The sequence below is a fragment of the Cyphellophora attinorum genome, assembly GCF_001299255.1.
Source record: "Cyphellophora attinorum strain CBS 131958 chromosome Unknown Contig29, whole genome shotgun sequence".
Taxonomy (NCBI): Eukaryota; Fungi; Ascomycota; class Eurotiomycetes; order Chaetothyriales; family Cyphellophoraceae; genus Cyphellophora; species Cyphellophora attinorum.
The window spans coordinates 95,912-109,324 of NW_017253257.1; the positions used below are offsets into that span (position 1 = coordinate 95,912).

General features: G+C 53.7%; 5 protein-coding genes across 5 annotated transcripts; 3 read left to right on the top strand and 2 right to left on the bottom strand.

Moving 5' to 3' along the window:
• Positions 1-899: 899 nt before the first annotated feature.
• AB675_10017 (uncharacterized protein) lies at positions 900-2,768 on the bottom strand (the record flags this gene model as incomplete). Its single annotated transcript, XM_018138755.1, has 2 exons — positions 900-1,851; positions 2,008-2,768. The coding sequence occupies 2 exons, from the start codon at positions 2,766-2,768 to the stop codon at positions 900-902; spliced, it is 1,713 nt and encodes a 570-aa protein (XP_017996594.1).
• Positions 2,769-3,371: 603 nt separating this feature from the next.
• On the top strand, positions 3,372-4,700 carry AB675_10018 (Vacuolar protein sorting-associated protein 26; the record flags this gene model as incomplete). Its single annotated transcript, XM_018138756.1, has 3 exons — positions 3,372-3,591; positions 3,644-4,258; positions 4,567-4,700. The coding sequence occupies 3 exons, from the start codon at positions 3,372-3,374 to the stop codon at positions 4,698-4,700; spliced, it is 969 nt and encodes a 322-aa protein (XP_017996579.1).
• Positions 4,701-5,304: 604 nt separating this feature from the next.
• Positions 5,305-10,374, bottom strand: AB675_10019 (uncharacterized protein; the record flags this gene model as incomplete). Its single annotated transcript, XM_018138757.1, has 1 exon — positions 5,305-10,374. One exon carries the CDS (start codon positions 10,372-10,374, stop codon positions 5,305-5,307), a length of 5,070 nt encoding a protein of 1,689 aa, XP_017996689.1.
• A 419-nt stretch (positions 10,375-10,793) lies between these two features.
• Positions 10,794-11,416, top strand: AB675_10020 (Ubiquitin-conjugating enzyme spm2; the record flags this gene model as incomplete). Its single annotated transcript, XM_018138759.1, has 5 exons — positions 10,794-10,866; positions 10,919-10,998; positions 11,050-11,175; positions 11,226-11,305; positions 11,356-11,416. 5 exons carry the CDS (start codon positions 10,794-10,796, stop codon positions 11,414-11,416), a joined length of 420 nt encoding a protein of 139 aa, XP_017996639.1.
• Positions 11,417-12,213: 797 nt separating this feature from the next.
• On the top strand, positions 12,214-13,266 carry AB675_10021 (uncharacterized protein; the record flags this gene model as incomplete). Its single annotated transcript, XM_018138760.1, has 1 exon — positions 12,214-13,266. One exon carries the CDS (start codon positions 12,214-12,216, stop codon positions 13,264-13,266), a length of 1,053 nt encoding a protein of 350 aa, XP_017996597.1.
• Positions 13,267-13,413: the final 147 nt, after the last annotated feature.

The window sequence follows — 13,413 nt, forward strand, 5'->3', positions numbered from 1 at the left end:
TCCTTCCAGCACTGATCATCCACCGCTTTAATGGAGCACGTGTCATCAACAGAAACACATAAGCAGGAAAGATCGATCAAGATCTCATTGAGATGTAGCTTCTCTAACACGAAAGTCAAGCCTGTGGGACCGGAGACTGATAATGCCTATCGTTGCTAGAAGTTATACACTGTATCTGACTCGCTTGAGGCTGATATCGGACCAGCCCTTGAGGAAGAGAGCACATGCAGTGATGTCTATCACTCCTGGCCTCGACCAGCCTTCACAACCACAGTCGTCTCGCAGCCTCCATGGACACCTACAGGCAAGGATGTACCGCTCGCGATAAATCCCTTCGCTGTTCCGACTACGAAGCAATTGCACCGCCAATGTTTGTACCCCGGATGCGAAGAGACAGAGCTCAGCTTTAGGGAAGTCGATGCTCACGAACGTAAACATTCAAGTTGGCCATGTCCATGGTGTCCCAACGGCTTTCCTGATCGACGAGGAGCCCAGAGCCATGTCCAGAACAAGCATCTTTTCCGTCCGCCCAACGATGAGGAGAAGCGACAGACACTAGCATTATATGCAGCGACCGCTGGTAGCAAGCGGCGTGCCTCCGACGACGACACGTCTTCTGAGCCTATCCCCAGGATCAAGAAGGTGATACGCAGTAGGACTCCTATCCAACGCAGCCCTGGCTGCAACCCCACAACTCGAAATGAGGTTCACAAGCTTGGTGACGAGTACTTTCCTCACTTTTCGCTTGTCGTGCTGCAAGCAGATGTTCAGGCTTCGTATGAGGACACGGATACCGATGAGATTGATAATGAACCATACGAGGAGCAACAGCGGTACGGTGAGAAATACAACGCCCGGGTAGCTGCGCTGGACTACTGGCCTCAGACCCTAGCAGTACCTCAATTCGACGTCGAGCCACCAAATCCAGTAAAGTTGATCTCCTCAGCAGATCCAGGATCTAGGTTCTCTATGTTGAGAGCATTCCAATCCCACAACTCTTCGATGCCTCCAAAATCGATCTCTTGGAAATCTTCCAGGCTGGGCACTTGCACTGGTGGTGAGTTCTGATCACTGCCGGAGCCAGATCCAGAGCCCGCTCCGGATCCGGTCGAATGCAGTGTCGAAGGTGAGCCCTCTTCAGCTTCAACAGAGCTCTTCGTCGTCGACATTGGCTGCGGTGAGCGCTCTCTTCTCGAACGCTTGGCTTTGTTGGCATGGTGAAAAGGCCACCGGACTTGCTCTTCCGGTGTCAAGGGCATGCATTGAGCAAGCCTCAGCACAAACTGATACGATGTAGCGCCTGGAGCTGAGCATAGAGAGATCTCTTTCAGTGGCCGCATCGCTGTCTCAATGGCATCCAGCACCGCTGAACGGTGCGGAAGATCCTTGTTGTCATCATGAATCATGCCCGAGCAGAGAATCGTCAGTGTATCGAAAAGGACGAAGTTGATGTAGAAGTGCCTCGGGTCAAGGTCTTTCATTAGCTCGTATGCCTTCTCAGCTTCTCGAAGACTTGTGAGAGCGCGTTCCACTGCAAAGGACCGGAAGTATTGTTGCGTCGCCCGGCTTTGGGATGATGCACTGCCTGTCAGATACGGTTTCGTTGGAACCATTTCAACCATGGCGACTGTGCCATGCAATAATATCCGCTGCCATTTCAGGTAAGGGTATCGAACGTCAAATGTTGTATCTGGGTTATCACGTCGCCACGCTGGCGGCAAGTCCGCGTGCCATCTGTCCACTCGGGCGCACAAATCTTTGACGTTGGCCTCGGAAGGATCTCGTTGTGCGCGAGAGAGCGAGTCTGATACGGACCGAATGAGCTTCGATTGAAGAGTGAGGTTCGTGAATCTATTTTGAAGCCAATGGGTTAGCTTTGTCTCAGTTGGTCATCATCAGTGGAAGATGGCAGATGGCGGCAGTCGTGTCTGGGGGGGCCTTTGTGCTTTTCCTCCAGCCAATGTTCAGGTTATCGCGGAGTTTCTGCAAGCCTGCTGGGGTACTCACGGTGATGGGACACCTGGGTTTTCTGGGTCCGACTCGAGCTGCAACGTGGGATCTCTGAAAGTACAGCTGACAGGGTCCACCAGCAATGGACGTGAAAGCCAACGAGACATCAGCCAGTCCCAGACAAAGATGATAGTCATCATGCGACGTCGCATTTCCCGTTCGTACTCACTCATCTCCATCATGCTGTCGTCCAGATGCAATTTCATCTCCTGAGCTTCGCGCACGCACTTGGCCATGGCGTGCCACGAGTCGATGAAACGTCCAGCATTCTTGAACCAGCACACGACCAGGAACAGCTGTTGTATCTGGATGAGGCCTTTCTCACCTGGCGAGAAGTTGCTACTGAGTAATTCCGCTGCCTGGTGGAAACGATCTGGTAGCGTCGTCGGATCCTCTGCTAGTTCGAACTCGAGCGTGTTGCGAAGCTTCGATGGCATGGCTTGCGTAGACAAAGCGCATGATCTCAGTAGAAGACATGTATACTCTGGTGACAAAGGCCTTTTCGCTGCCCTATCGGCCCACCAGTTTGTGTATCCTTCCAGAAAGGTAGGAGGATAGATTGCGTTGTAGTTGTAGTTCACCACGCTGAGGAAGTTTTGAACTAGGGCGTCAGTCAATGACCGCGAAGGCAGCGCTTGAACCGCTTGTTGAAGTTCCTGGGTAATATCTGATGGCGTGGGTCTTATTTCTGTCGACAGCCAAACTTCACTGGCAAGGTTCAGATAGTCCTTTCCTCCCATATAGCCCAAATAGTCCATGCTCGGAAGATCGGCCTCCACTCCCGAGTCAACATCGTTGTCCTCAAGACGGCGCTTTTTTGAATCCTCAAGATGGCCTTTGCTTCCGAATGTACACAAATGCGAGACTGAGAATCACACATTAGATCGATCATAATCTATTTGATAGCGACTTTACCTTTCCGTGCGACGCAATGGTTGCAAGGCCATTCTCGTGAGCATTTCTGTTTCCGCCTCCGACACTCGAGGCAACTCAATGTCGCTCTGTTGGGCTCTTTCTTCTCCATACTGTAGGGACGAGACAATGCGAACACAGGACGGACCTCGAAAGGTATGAAGCGCTGACTGTTGGTCATGTAGTTGTTGCCTCGTGATAACGTAAACTTCGGTGGCCGCCCCAGGTTTGCCTGGTGGGAGTAGTAAGCAGGGCGGAGCGCCCGGAATTAACGACAGCTAAACCCGCATCGATGCTACCTGGAAGCTGTGAGCAGCATGCCGCTTGCTCAAAGCATCAGACGACCAGAGCACGCCATCAACGACATATTCTCGCCGAAAGCCTGTTGCTGAGCCCATATACCGCCCCTCGCCGCTGGTAGACCGGTCTCCAGGCCGGCGACTAACGCCATGTCGTCCTTCTTCTTCTCCACCCCACTGGACATCGACATCGTTCTGGAGGACACCGACGACCGACAAACGGTAGACGTCAAGCTCGATAAGAACCGACGAGAAAAAGCGCCTCTTTACTACGATGGCGAGTCAGTCAAGGGCGCAGTCACCATCAGACCCAAGGATGGCCGGCGGTTAGAGCACACCGGTATCAAGGTGCAGTTCATAGGACTGATCGGTGCGGGCCACCCTTTTACACGCGCCTCTCCAACCCACTGACACCCTGCTAGAAATGTTCTATGACCGCGGCAATCACTACGAATTCCTCTCCCTTGGCCAAGAACTCGCCGCTCCCGGTGAGCTTCAACACCCGCAAACATTCCCCTTCAACTTCAAGAACGTCGAGAAGCAATACGAATCCTACAACGGCATCAATGTCAAACTCCGGTACTTCACCCGTGTGACCGTCTCGAGACGAATGGCCGACGTAATCCGAGAAAAGGACATATGGGTCTACTCCTACCGAATACCGCCCGAGATCAACTCGTCCATCAAGATGGACGTGGGCATAGAAGACTGCCTGCACATCGAATTTGAGTACTCCAAGAGCAAATACCACCTCAAGGACGTGATAGTCGGCCGGATATACTTCCTCCTGGTCCGGCTGAAGATCAAGCACATGGAGCTGTCCATCATCCGACGAGAAACGACAGGCGTGGCACCAAACCAGTACAACGAGAGCGAAACCCTCGTCCGTTTCGAAATCATGGACGGCTCACCGTCCAGAGGAGAAACAATTCCAATCCGACTGTTCCTGGGCGGCTTCGACCTGACGCCAACATTCCGGGAAGTCAACAAGAAGTACTCGGTGCGCTACTACCTCAGCTTGGTCTTGATCGACGAAGGTAAGCAAGTTCTCTCCGTCTCTGTCTTGAGCGCGTCGCTCAGCATGCAATTCCACCGCCCCCAATTCCGCAACGACACAAAGTCCACCAGATCAGGAAACTTCCCTTCCAAATTCGAACTTCTATCTGTTCATCAGGGAATTGAGAACTCCGTCCCAGCATCAACTACGCACTCTCGTTGGTCCGGAGTTATTTTTCCATCATTTTTACCAAGACTTGGCCTCTTCCGTCTTGCCGCAGCCTCACATTCTCCACGGACCTTCATGCAACTCGATGCAACTGGAAGCTGACACACACGCTTGTACTAGATGCCCGACGCTACTTCAAGCAGTCCGAAATCGTGCTCTTCCGGCAAGCACCGGAGAACCTTCCACATCTTGCACTGGACAAGCCCAGTATAGGAGGCAAAGATCCTGAACGAACACCTTTGGCGCCTGCTTGAGCGACAGCAATACTGTCACTGTGTGCTTTCTCCTTCCGGTCTACGGTCGCACGGAAGCCGAGCTAGCAGAAGAAAGCAAGGCACACCTGCTCCGCCGAATTGGCGACTGCTGCCGGTGTGGACTCGAGACAGTGCCTTACTGACGACAGGGGTGCATGCACTTACAATCCAACTGCACGTGGCTTAATCTGGATGCAATATGTCCAGCCTGCCCGGTCGGAAGCCATGCCATCGGTCGATCCGGGTCGTGGATCCTGGACAGCTCCCGGAGCTTCAGCTACATTCTGTACAGAAAGAACATGTATTACTTCCGAGAGAGCGGTATTGGCAACGCACGTAACGAAATGAAACGAAAAGGAGCAAGACCAAGAAGAAGCCGTACTTTTTTGCCTACTATCACTTGCTCACCCAGCCATCTTTCAGTCTCTTTTCTTTTTCCGGCTCTTGGTCAACCTTACTCTGATTACTGCTCACCGCCCTATTTTTCTCAAGCGGATGCATGGTCAAATGTGCCTGGTGCTCTCTGCATTTCCATGACAGCTACCGCGTACACTCTGCAACATTGGAACGTGGCAGATATAGCCCAATCACCTTGCTAAGCGGTTCAAGGTATTCCCCATCCTTCACTGACAACCCTTACCCATCGCTCCATAAGCTCCTCGATCGCCTTGCCTCTTCCGCCCTCTCTGTCCATCCACCCTTGCCCAGCCACCGGCAGGCGGATCGTGCGTCGCCACTCATTCTGCGTCTTTAAAATCAGGCTATAGAGCTTGCGGAGGTGTTCCTTCCCGTCACCTCCGCCTCCGCTGGTCGAAGTGTCGTTCTCAGTCCTGCTCCGTGAGTCCGCATCCGCCGCTATAGTCACAGCCTCGACGCCACGACGCACAGTACCATCGTCGACGCGGAGCTCGAGCGCCAGAGAAAGCACACGCACCAACTCTGCTTGCATGAATGCTGGCAATGGAGTTAGGCCTCGGATCTTCTGATTTGCGTTGAAAGACTTCAGAGGTAGGGCAATCCGCAGAAGGACGTATGGGGCCGCCTCCACTGCGAGACTTGGCCGGTAGTGAGGGCTATTCGGGCTGAGGAGATCGAACAGGGCGCTGAGTGCTGTCGTGGAGGCAATGGTTTGCCGTGGGAAGGGTTTTGGGTCTTGGCTGATGACTCGGTATTCAAAGGCTTGGAGTGGCTTGCCGAGGAGGTCCGGCGGCTGTTCACCATCCCTTGGAGTGTAGAGCAGGCTGGAACGGAATAATGTGAGGATGTACTCGTTCGCCTGCGCGGAGACACCGGATTGAGCAATGATAGGAATTGCCGCGTGGTGAAAGCGTAAGAAGTGTTCGCTGTCGAAGGCTTCATCTGCACGAAGAGTATCGGCTGCAGGAGATTTCGAAATCTGCAACCCGTCCGAGCCAAGAATCGCGGTGGCGGTAGCAATGATGTACCTGGCGACGTCTGTGATACCGTCAAATCCTCCCAGTGACGACAAGGACCCTTCGAGCACGACTACAGCTGTGACCGTAGCATTGCGCCAGATCGGACCCGCGGCGTTCGTCGGGATCGGAGTGTACTTCGTTTTGATGATTGCAGACAGCATGTCGAGTGCATAAGGTAGTTGGACGATAGCAGCATAGTCTTTCCTCCCCTTGACCTCCTCTGCGACACCACGCAGCAGATCGATACAGTGGGATGCAACAGCGATATAAGTCGGCTTTTGGCTCTTCTTGGACACAGCAGATTGCTCGGGTCGAGGTACTAACGAGCCTTCTTTGATGTCCAGCATCTCCTCTATCAGCTCGAGTACGAAGCCGCAAAAGTTGTCGAGCTCGTTAGAGAACAGCGCTCGTATGATGTCAAGGCACGAAGCTGCCTCCTGCTGTTCGCTGGTCATTACCTTGACGTCGTTGGTGTACGGTGGATGGACGGCCTTAAGCAGTGACTCTCTGACCGCAGACGTTGCATAATCGCTGATGCTCTTCTTACGATGCGCGAAGCTCTGTACAGCTGCCGGACAAGTCGTATATGCCTGCCTGAGCACGTGGAGATGTGCGCTGAGGGCAGCTTGATTTGATACATCGGCGCTGTCGTTGTGCTGCTCCGGAACTGGATGCCAGGCCCATAACATCAGCATGGGCTCGATGAGGGACGAATGGTCCATATCCAGAACATCAGTGGCCTGCAGCAGTCGGGATATGCAAGTATAAACCAGCGAAATGGTAGAAAGCTGTCCACCTTCCAAGGTCACGTTGAAAATGTCGTGCAATCTTGACCATGTGTCTGCAAAGTTCTCGTCCCTGACGATGGCAGCCATGTTCTCGACGATAAGGTCTGTCAGGCCTTGCGTCAAATGAGATGCGGACGCTGACAAGTGCTCACGATCGATCCCTTCCTGATTGAGTGCAGCCTGGTAGTCTTGCAGAATTGCTATGGGGATAGCATCGATCAACACATTCCAGGCCATTGGCGTGAGCTGCGAGCTGGCCGAGTCCATGGTCTGCAGCAGGATTCTGATCGAAGCATCTCTGACATCTTTCCGAGTGTCGCTACACATCTTGGCCAGTTCGTCAAGAGATGCGCACCACAATTGGACAGGCGTGCTTTCTTTTCCTTGATCGTTGTCCTCGTTGTGGATGTCAGTTTCCGAGACATCGAGGACATCCGTCCGATGCTGAAGAAGTGCGGCAATATTCCTAAGCAAGCCTGTAGTGGTCAAAGCCATGTTCGTGTCATACTGCTGCGATCCAAACATGTACAGGAGAGACAGGAGTAATTTTAGCGACTCAAGCTGAAGAAGCTCCACGAAGTCAGTGCACACCAATTGTACGCATCGGAAAGCCACTGGTGTTGACGGTGATAGTCCTTCCGCGTGCTCTTGGTCAGTCACTGAGGGGAAGCTCTTCCGTAGTATCTGGAATACTATCGTCCAACCCTGCCGTAGTGACTCTCCACTGTGACCAAGAATGTCTTCTAGGGCCTCGAAGACGAGCTTGATGATTTCTGTTGTAAGCTCGTCGTCCGTGGTCACGGAGTCCTCCAACTGGTCCGCGAGTGATTGCAAACACAAACATTGTACCGTATCAACTTCAGCTTCTTCACTTTCGTCGGCCTTGATGAGCTTAATGGCTTCCATCGCAATCGAGTCGACCGTGCTGGCCGCCTGCTGTCGTAGACTGTTGTGAATGTCATCACTTTGTGAGGCCTTCAGCAGGCGCGCGACTATCAAGTCCCAGGTCACCTCCTGAGACTCAAGAGCGACGAACCGATGAAGATTGAGTCGTGACAGATCTCTAAGCTTCTGTAGAGCGAACGCGATCTCTACGTCAAGGGCTTTGGTCTTTACCCAGATTCCCGACACGCTTCTGGACACCTTATGTCCATGCTTAGCCATAGTCGGTGAAGCCAAGCCGCCTGGCGAGGATGCCGGGGCGGGCGACAGCATGCTCTCCGACTTCGACACGCCGTTGCTCTGAGAATCATCGCCCATCAATCGAAGTATGGCACCAACGACAATGCCGAAGGCAGCGTCCGGATATGATCTTGTGCTTTCCATCATCTTCTTGGCAGCGCCGTTGACAGCAGCGATTTCGCTCGTGATAGTCGTCTGTCCTTCATGGCTCCCGTTCTGCGAGACTCTGCCAGCCGATGCTACAGCTATCAGAGCTTCGGCTTGTTGGAGTGTTTCGATAATGATAAACCATGAGTCTTGTGCTAGTGAAGGACCTAACGCTATCCCAAGATTCAAGAGAGCTCTCAAACAGAGCAGATGTCGAACATTGAGCGTCTGTCGTGGAGTATCAAGCGATTGTCTGCTGGAGTCTAGCGGAGGCGACTTGATAGGTGTGCTCGGCTCCTGCTGATCAATGCTAGGTTTCCGCCTCATCGCGGGCGAGGCAAGCTGAAGGAACGACGCGGTATTCGCGGGTATCGAGCCTTTGGCTAGACTGGTGAGCAAAGCGTCCCTAGGAGTCGAAAGATCCAGCGTGCCGGACACTTGAGCCAATTTCTGGATGGATCTGATGAGCACATGGTAGAAGTGAGAATCCAAGGCTGCGTTGAGAAAGGTGGAGCACATGGCAAGTATGGCGGGCCAGCAGCTCTCTGCCATTTTCGAACAAGCTTGCACTTGTGGCAGCTGTGGAAGATCCTTGATTTTGAGAGGGTTGATTAGTCGCTGATATTTGTTCCTCTGAATTTGTTTGCGACCGGACGCAGCTCTGGTAACTGACTGACTCCTTCGGCCGTTCTCCGCTTCTGGCTCGTCCTCCTGATCTTCCTGCGTTCGCGACAGGACACTCAACGGCATGATGAACTTGGAGAGGCCGTCACAGAAGGCGGAGATGCTGTCGAGAATCAAGGTGTGGTTATACGTCTTCGGTATCGTCCCAGCCTTGGATGGGTCTGACGTGTCTAACAGAGGTGTCTCAAGGGTGCTAAATTCGAGACTAATGCCTGTGGCAGTAGCATCCGCTGAGCTCACTGATGCAAGGCCACTGGCGCCCTGTGCCTCGATCGCTGCCATGTCGTCCTCCTGTGCTTCGCTTCCACGCTGGGCAGGCATAGTCGACTGGCGGCCAAGCCCGATGAGAACAGGATCTTCAGAGGAGATCCTAACAAAGGTCCCCAGGGCCTTCACAACAACATTATCACCGTCGTCCTTGGACTCATCGAAGAGTCGTGCAATGAGACCAAAATTGGCGAACAATCTCGTAAAGAACTCGAGTGCAAGAGATCGTTTCCAGGGAGGATGCTCTCTGTCAGTGAACTTCAGTAAGAGTATGAAGACAGGCTTCATACCCGCGAAAACCATCGGAGCGAGTTTCTGCAGTAGTAAATTTGACAACCTGAGCAGGGGCGTCAAGGCTTGTGCATCGTCAACGCTCTCGAGCAGATTCGTGATTGCGGGAATCAGTTCATCCTGGCACGCAGCAATCAGAGGTGGCCTAGATTTGATGTACGCGGAGTTTTCATCAATGACCTTGATAAGTGTTTCGACCAGGTAAGAGGGGGCCAAAGTGTCGACTTCGATGAAGCTGGGCTCCTTGTCGTTGAGGGATACGCATAGATCGTGGAAAAGTCGCGCAGCGTCATCGGCCGGTGCGTTCTTGCCATCCCCAGCTTCCGCATCATGTGCGTCCTGTGTCCCATTGGCCGAATGCTGTGCGGCTTGATCAAAGACAGAGGAGATCAGTTGCCATAGAGTTGCCCCGGCACTTGAGCTGACCAGAGGCGTCTTGCTGGACTGTAGCACTGCACATATTTCCAGACTCCTTGCAAGGAGGTCTCCGTGGATTTGAGGAGAGTACAGTTGCAGCAAAGCCGGGAGCGTTTGCAAGATCTTCAATTGCACGTCGTAGCTCGTGTTGACGACATCTTTGAGCGCTCCCAGAACATCCTCGAGCCTGTCCGGAGCGACAGCCCTGCTGGCTATCAGACGCTGTAGGCAATTGGTTGCTGAGTTGGCAAGCTTTGCATTCTTGGTCTGACAGGCTAGAAGAAAACAGTCAATGAAGCCTGGTTTCCGTGACAGGTCTGCCGCCAGCTGGGTTTCAGAAGTGACAGTGATGGCTTTGAGGTCTCCCAAGGACTTCTCAGCGGCGGTACGAACATCGCTGAATTTGCGTTTGGAGTCAGAGATCAGGCTTGTGAGCTCTGATTGAAGAAAGGACGAAGTCATTCCCAGCGGGCATTATTTTGGTAGATCATCGAATATCATGGCTGCCTACCATCGAGGACATCCAGGAGCCACGAAGACACTCGAGAGTCGTGAGAGGGTCTAGGTACTTCGGAGAGGTTTTGTTCTTTGAGTAGTCAGGTTGCTTCCGTCAGGGTCTCAACTGCCGTGGTGTGATGAGAAAATGTACCCCTTCAGATGGCCAGGGATGACCGGCACATGGCAAGGCTGCAATGTGGGGAGGCCAGCGCGATGCTAGAAGCTAAATTCAGCGGCTGCCCCTCAATTACGCATTAAATTGCCCGATGAATATAAACTGATCTTCCTCTCTTCACTTCCACCTCTCGTTTGCTCTACAGTCTTGCGATCGTCTTACACTGCCGTTGTAGACGTCCACGCACGAACCGATACCGAGCGTCACTATGGCTGCCAAAGTACCCCGCAACTTCCGACTGTTGGAAGAGCTGGAGAAGGGCGAGAAAGGCTTGGGCGCAGGTATGCTGAGCAGCACTTCCCACGGGACTTATCATACTGACTGAGAATACAGAGGCTTGCTCCTACGGTCTGGCCGATGGCGACGACTTGATGATGTCCAATTGGAACGGCACGATCCTCGGTCCACCCCACGTATGACTCGCCTCGCAGTCATCCACGGTGCAGAACGCTAATGCTGGACAGAGCGCACACGAGAATCGCATCTATAGTGTCAATATCCACTGCGGTCCCGAATATCCAGACAAGCCTCCCACGCTCCAATTCGTGTCCAAGATCAACGTCCCCTGCGTAGATCAGAAGAATGGCAAAGTACGTCGGTATTGGTCACATGCCGAACATACGAGGCTCACATTTGCTAGGTCGACCCCTCGAAGTTGCCCTGTTTAGCGAGCTGGCGTCGAGAGTACACCATGGAGACCGTTCTCATTGAATTGCGAAGGTATGTTGCGCAAGGACGAGATTAGATCCGCCACCTGACATGTTGTACAGATATATGGCCCTGCCACAGCACAAGAAGTTGCCTCAGCCTCCTGAGGGCACCAGCTTCTAGTCTTCTCGAACATGACTTCAGCAAGGAGTTCACCTGGGTTCCATCGGAAAGAATCAGTACAGACGTGCTTGTACGTGGCATAGCGGGATGGTCTTGCATTTCAGGCGTTGGTATTCTTTCAGGCACCTTGTGATGCGCACTGCATGCTCTCGAAGCTAGGCGTGTTGCGCGCACTCCAGAGAGCATATTCCGACCTTCATCGTTGTCAGTCGCAGTGGCCGAAGATGAGAGCACGTGACGATCATTCAGCACTCCGAGTCCAGCAGGCGCGATTAAGGCTTTTATCTCCGTCTGCAGGTAACTTTCTCCAATGCTGCAACTTCCAGTCAGTTTCTCTCCGAACTCGACAGCCCAACTCATCTCTCCACGTCTTCTGCCTGGCTTCGCCGTGATGTGAGCGAATGCCAAAGGTCTTCCTTCCCCACAAGTCTCACGCCCATCGTGCAGCATGTGCGTCCCCGCCCAACGCCACGCTCTCTTGCCAACTCCGCATACTAATACGTCCCAGGCCTCTCGCTCTTCCGCTCCCTCCTCCGTGAGACCACCCATTTCACCAAAGCAACCTCCACCACCGCCCACTACATCCAACCCGCTTTTCTCAGGTCTCTGATCTGCTACCGCTTCCGCCGCGACCGCCGTCCCGGCCAGTCCCTTGGCGCCGTTGCGGATGCACTGCAGCAGGGCACCCAGCTCCTCCAGCTCGTCCGCGATGCCTCCACCTTGAGCAATCCAGATGCCCTCGGCACCCTAATCAGCCACATAGAATACACTGCGAACTCCGCTTCTATCGCTGCCCGATGGCGTGCGGAACAAGCTACGCGTGTCCGCCCTCCGAGCCTGATGGCCAATACTTCCGCCGGCATATCCGCGAAGTCACCACGAAGCGCTTCCAGACCGCGCCGAATCGCCATGAAACCACAGATACGGACAGCAATGACATGGAGAACGACCACGTCGACAAAGATCCAGGACCAGACGGCCGCAGGCCCGCAAAGGGCACAGTGCCGGGCAAGACTAGACTCTCCCAGCACCCTCTTCCTCTCACTGCCCTCCCCATCAACCCACTCACAGGAAAGCCCCGCCGCCGCGCCATTCCACACTTAGTCGCCAGCCAAAACGCCGGTGTGACCGCTATGCTGCGCTACAAAACTGGCCGCGAACCCGCCTGGCTGCGTCGCATTCAATTGCAACAAATCAAGCGCGTTGGCCGCTACACAGATCAAGTGCGACCAATTCAAGACGCGATCGCTATGGGCAAGATGGAGGACCGTTGGGACTCTGACACTTTAGCACAAGCCCAGCGTGAAGGCGTGCTCTCCTCGTCCGAGAACGGGTTGGGCGGAGTAAGTGAGGACAAAGCACAAAGACTGAACTGGGAAGAGGCGCATATCACAGCCGTCGAAGGTCTGCACGCCAATCACCAGAAACGACTCTTCACGCAAGCCGTTAAAGGCTGGAAGCTGTGGCAGATCGTCAAGCGGGAGAAGTGGATGGCGGAGAAAGAGGGAATACCCTACAAGATCGCAAGCGCGATACAACGAGGCCAGAGATTGCAGGATGAGTTGCTCAAGCTCGCTGGCACGAGCTCCGAGCGAGTCAAGGCACGTCATGGGTCTGAGAATGGGAGCAGCGGTGTTGATTGGGAGATAAGGTCAAAAGAGACGTCGAAAGAGTTGATCAGGGGGGCATTGGCATGTGCACCGCTAATGATTCCGACGGCGTGGTCGGAGAAGGTGGTTGATAGGGAGGTGCCGGGGTACTTGGAGAAGCCATTGACGCCGTCTGGCGACGCGATGCAACGTTTGAGTGAGGGGGACAGGAAGCAGATTCTGGCGACGCTGGAGATCTGATTCGGTCAGGAGTGATGGCTGTGTAGCGGTGTTCATGCACCACGAGACAATCAAGAAATCTCTATCACTTTGATGTATGCCTTGTTCGACAGATGCCGACAGTCACTGGCTAAAAGCAACCGATTGACATACATGCGAGTGGACGAG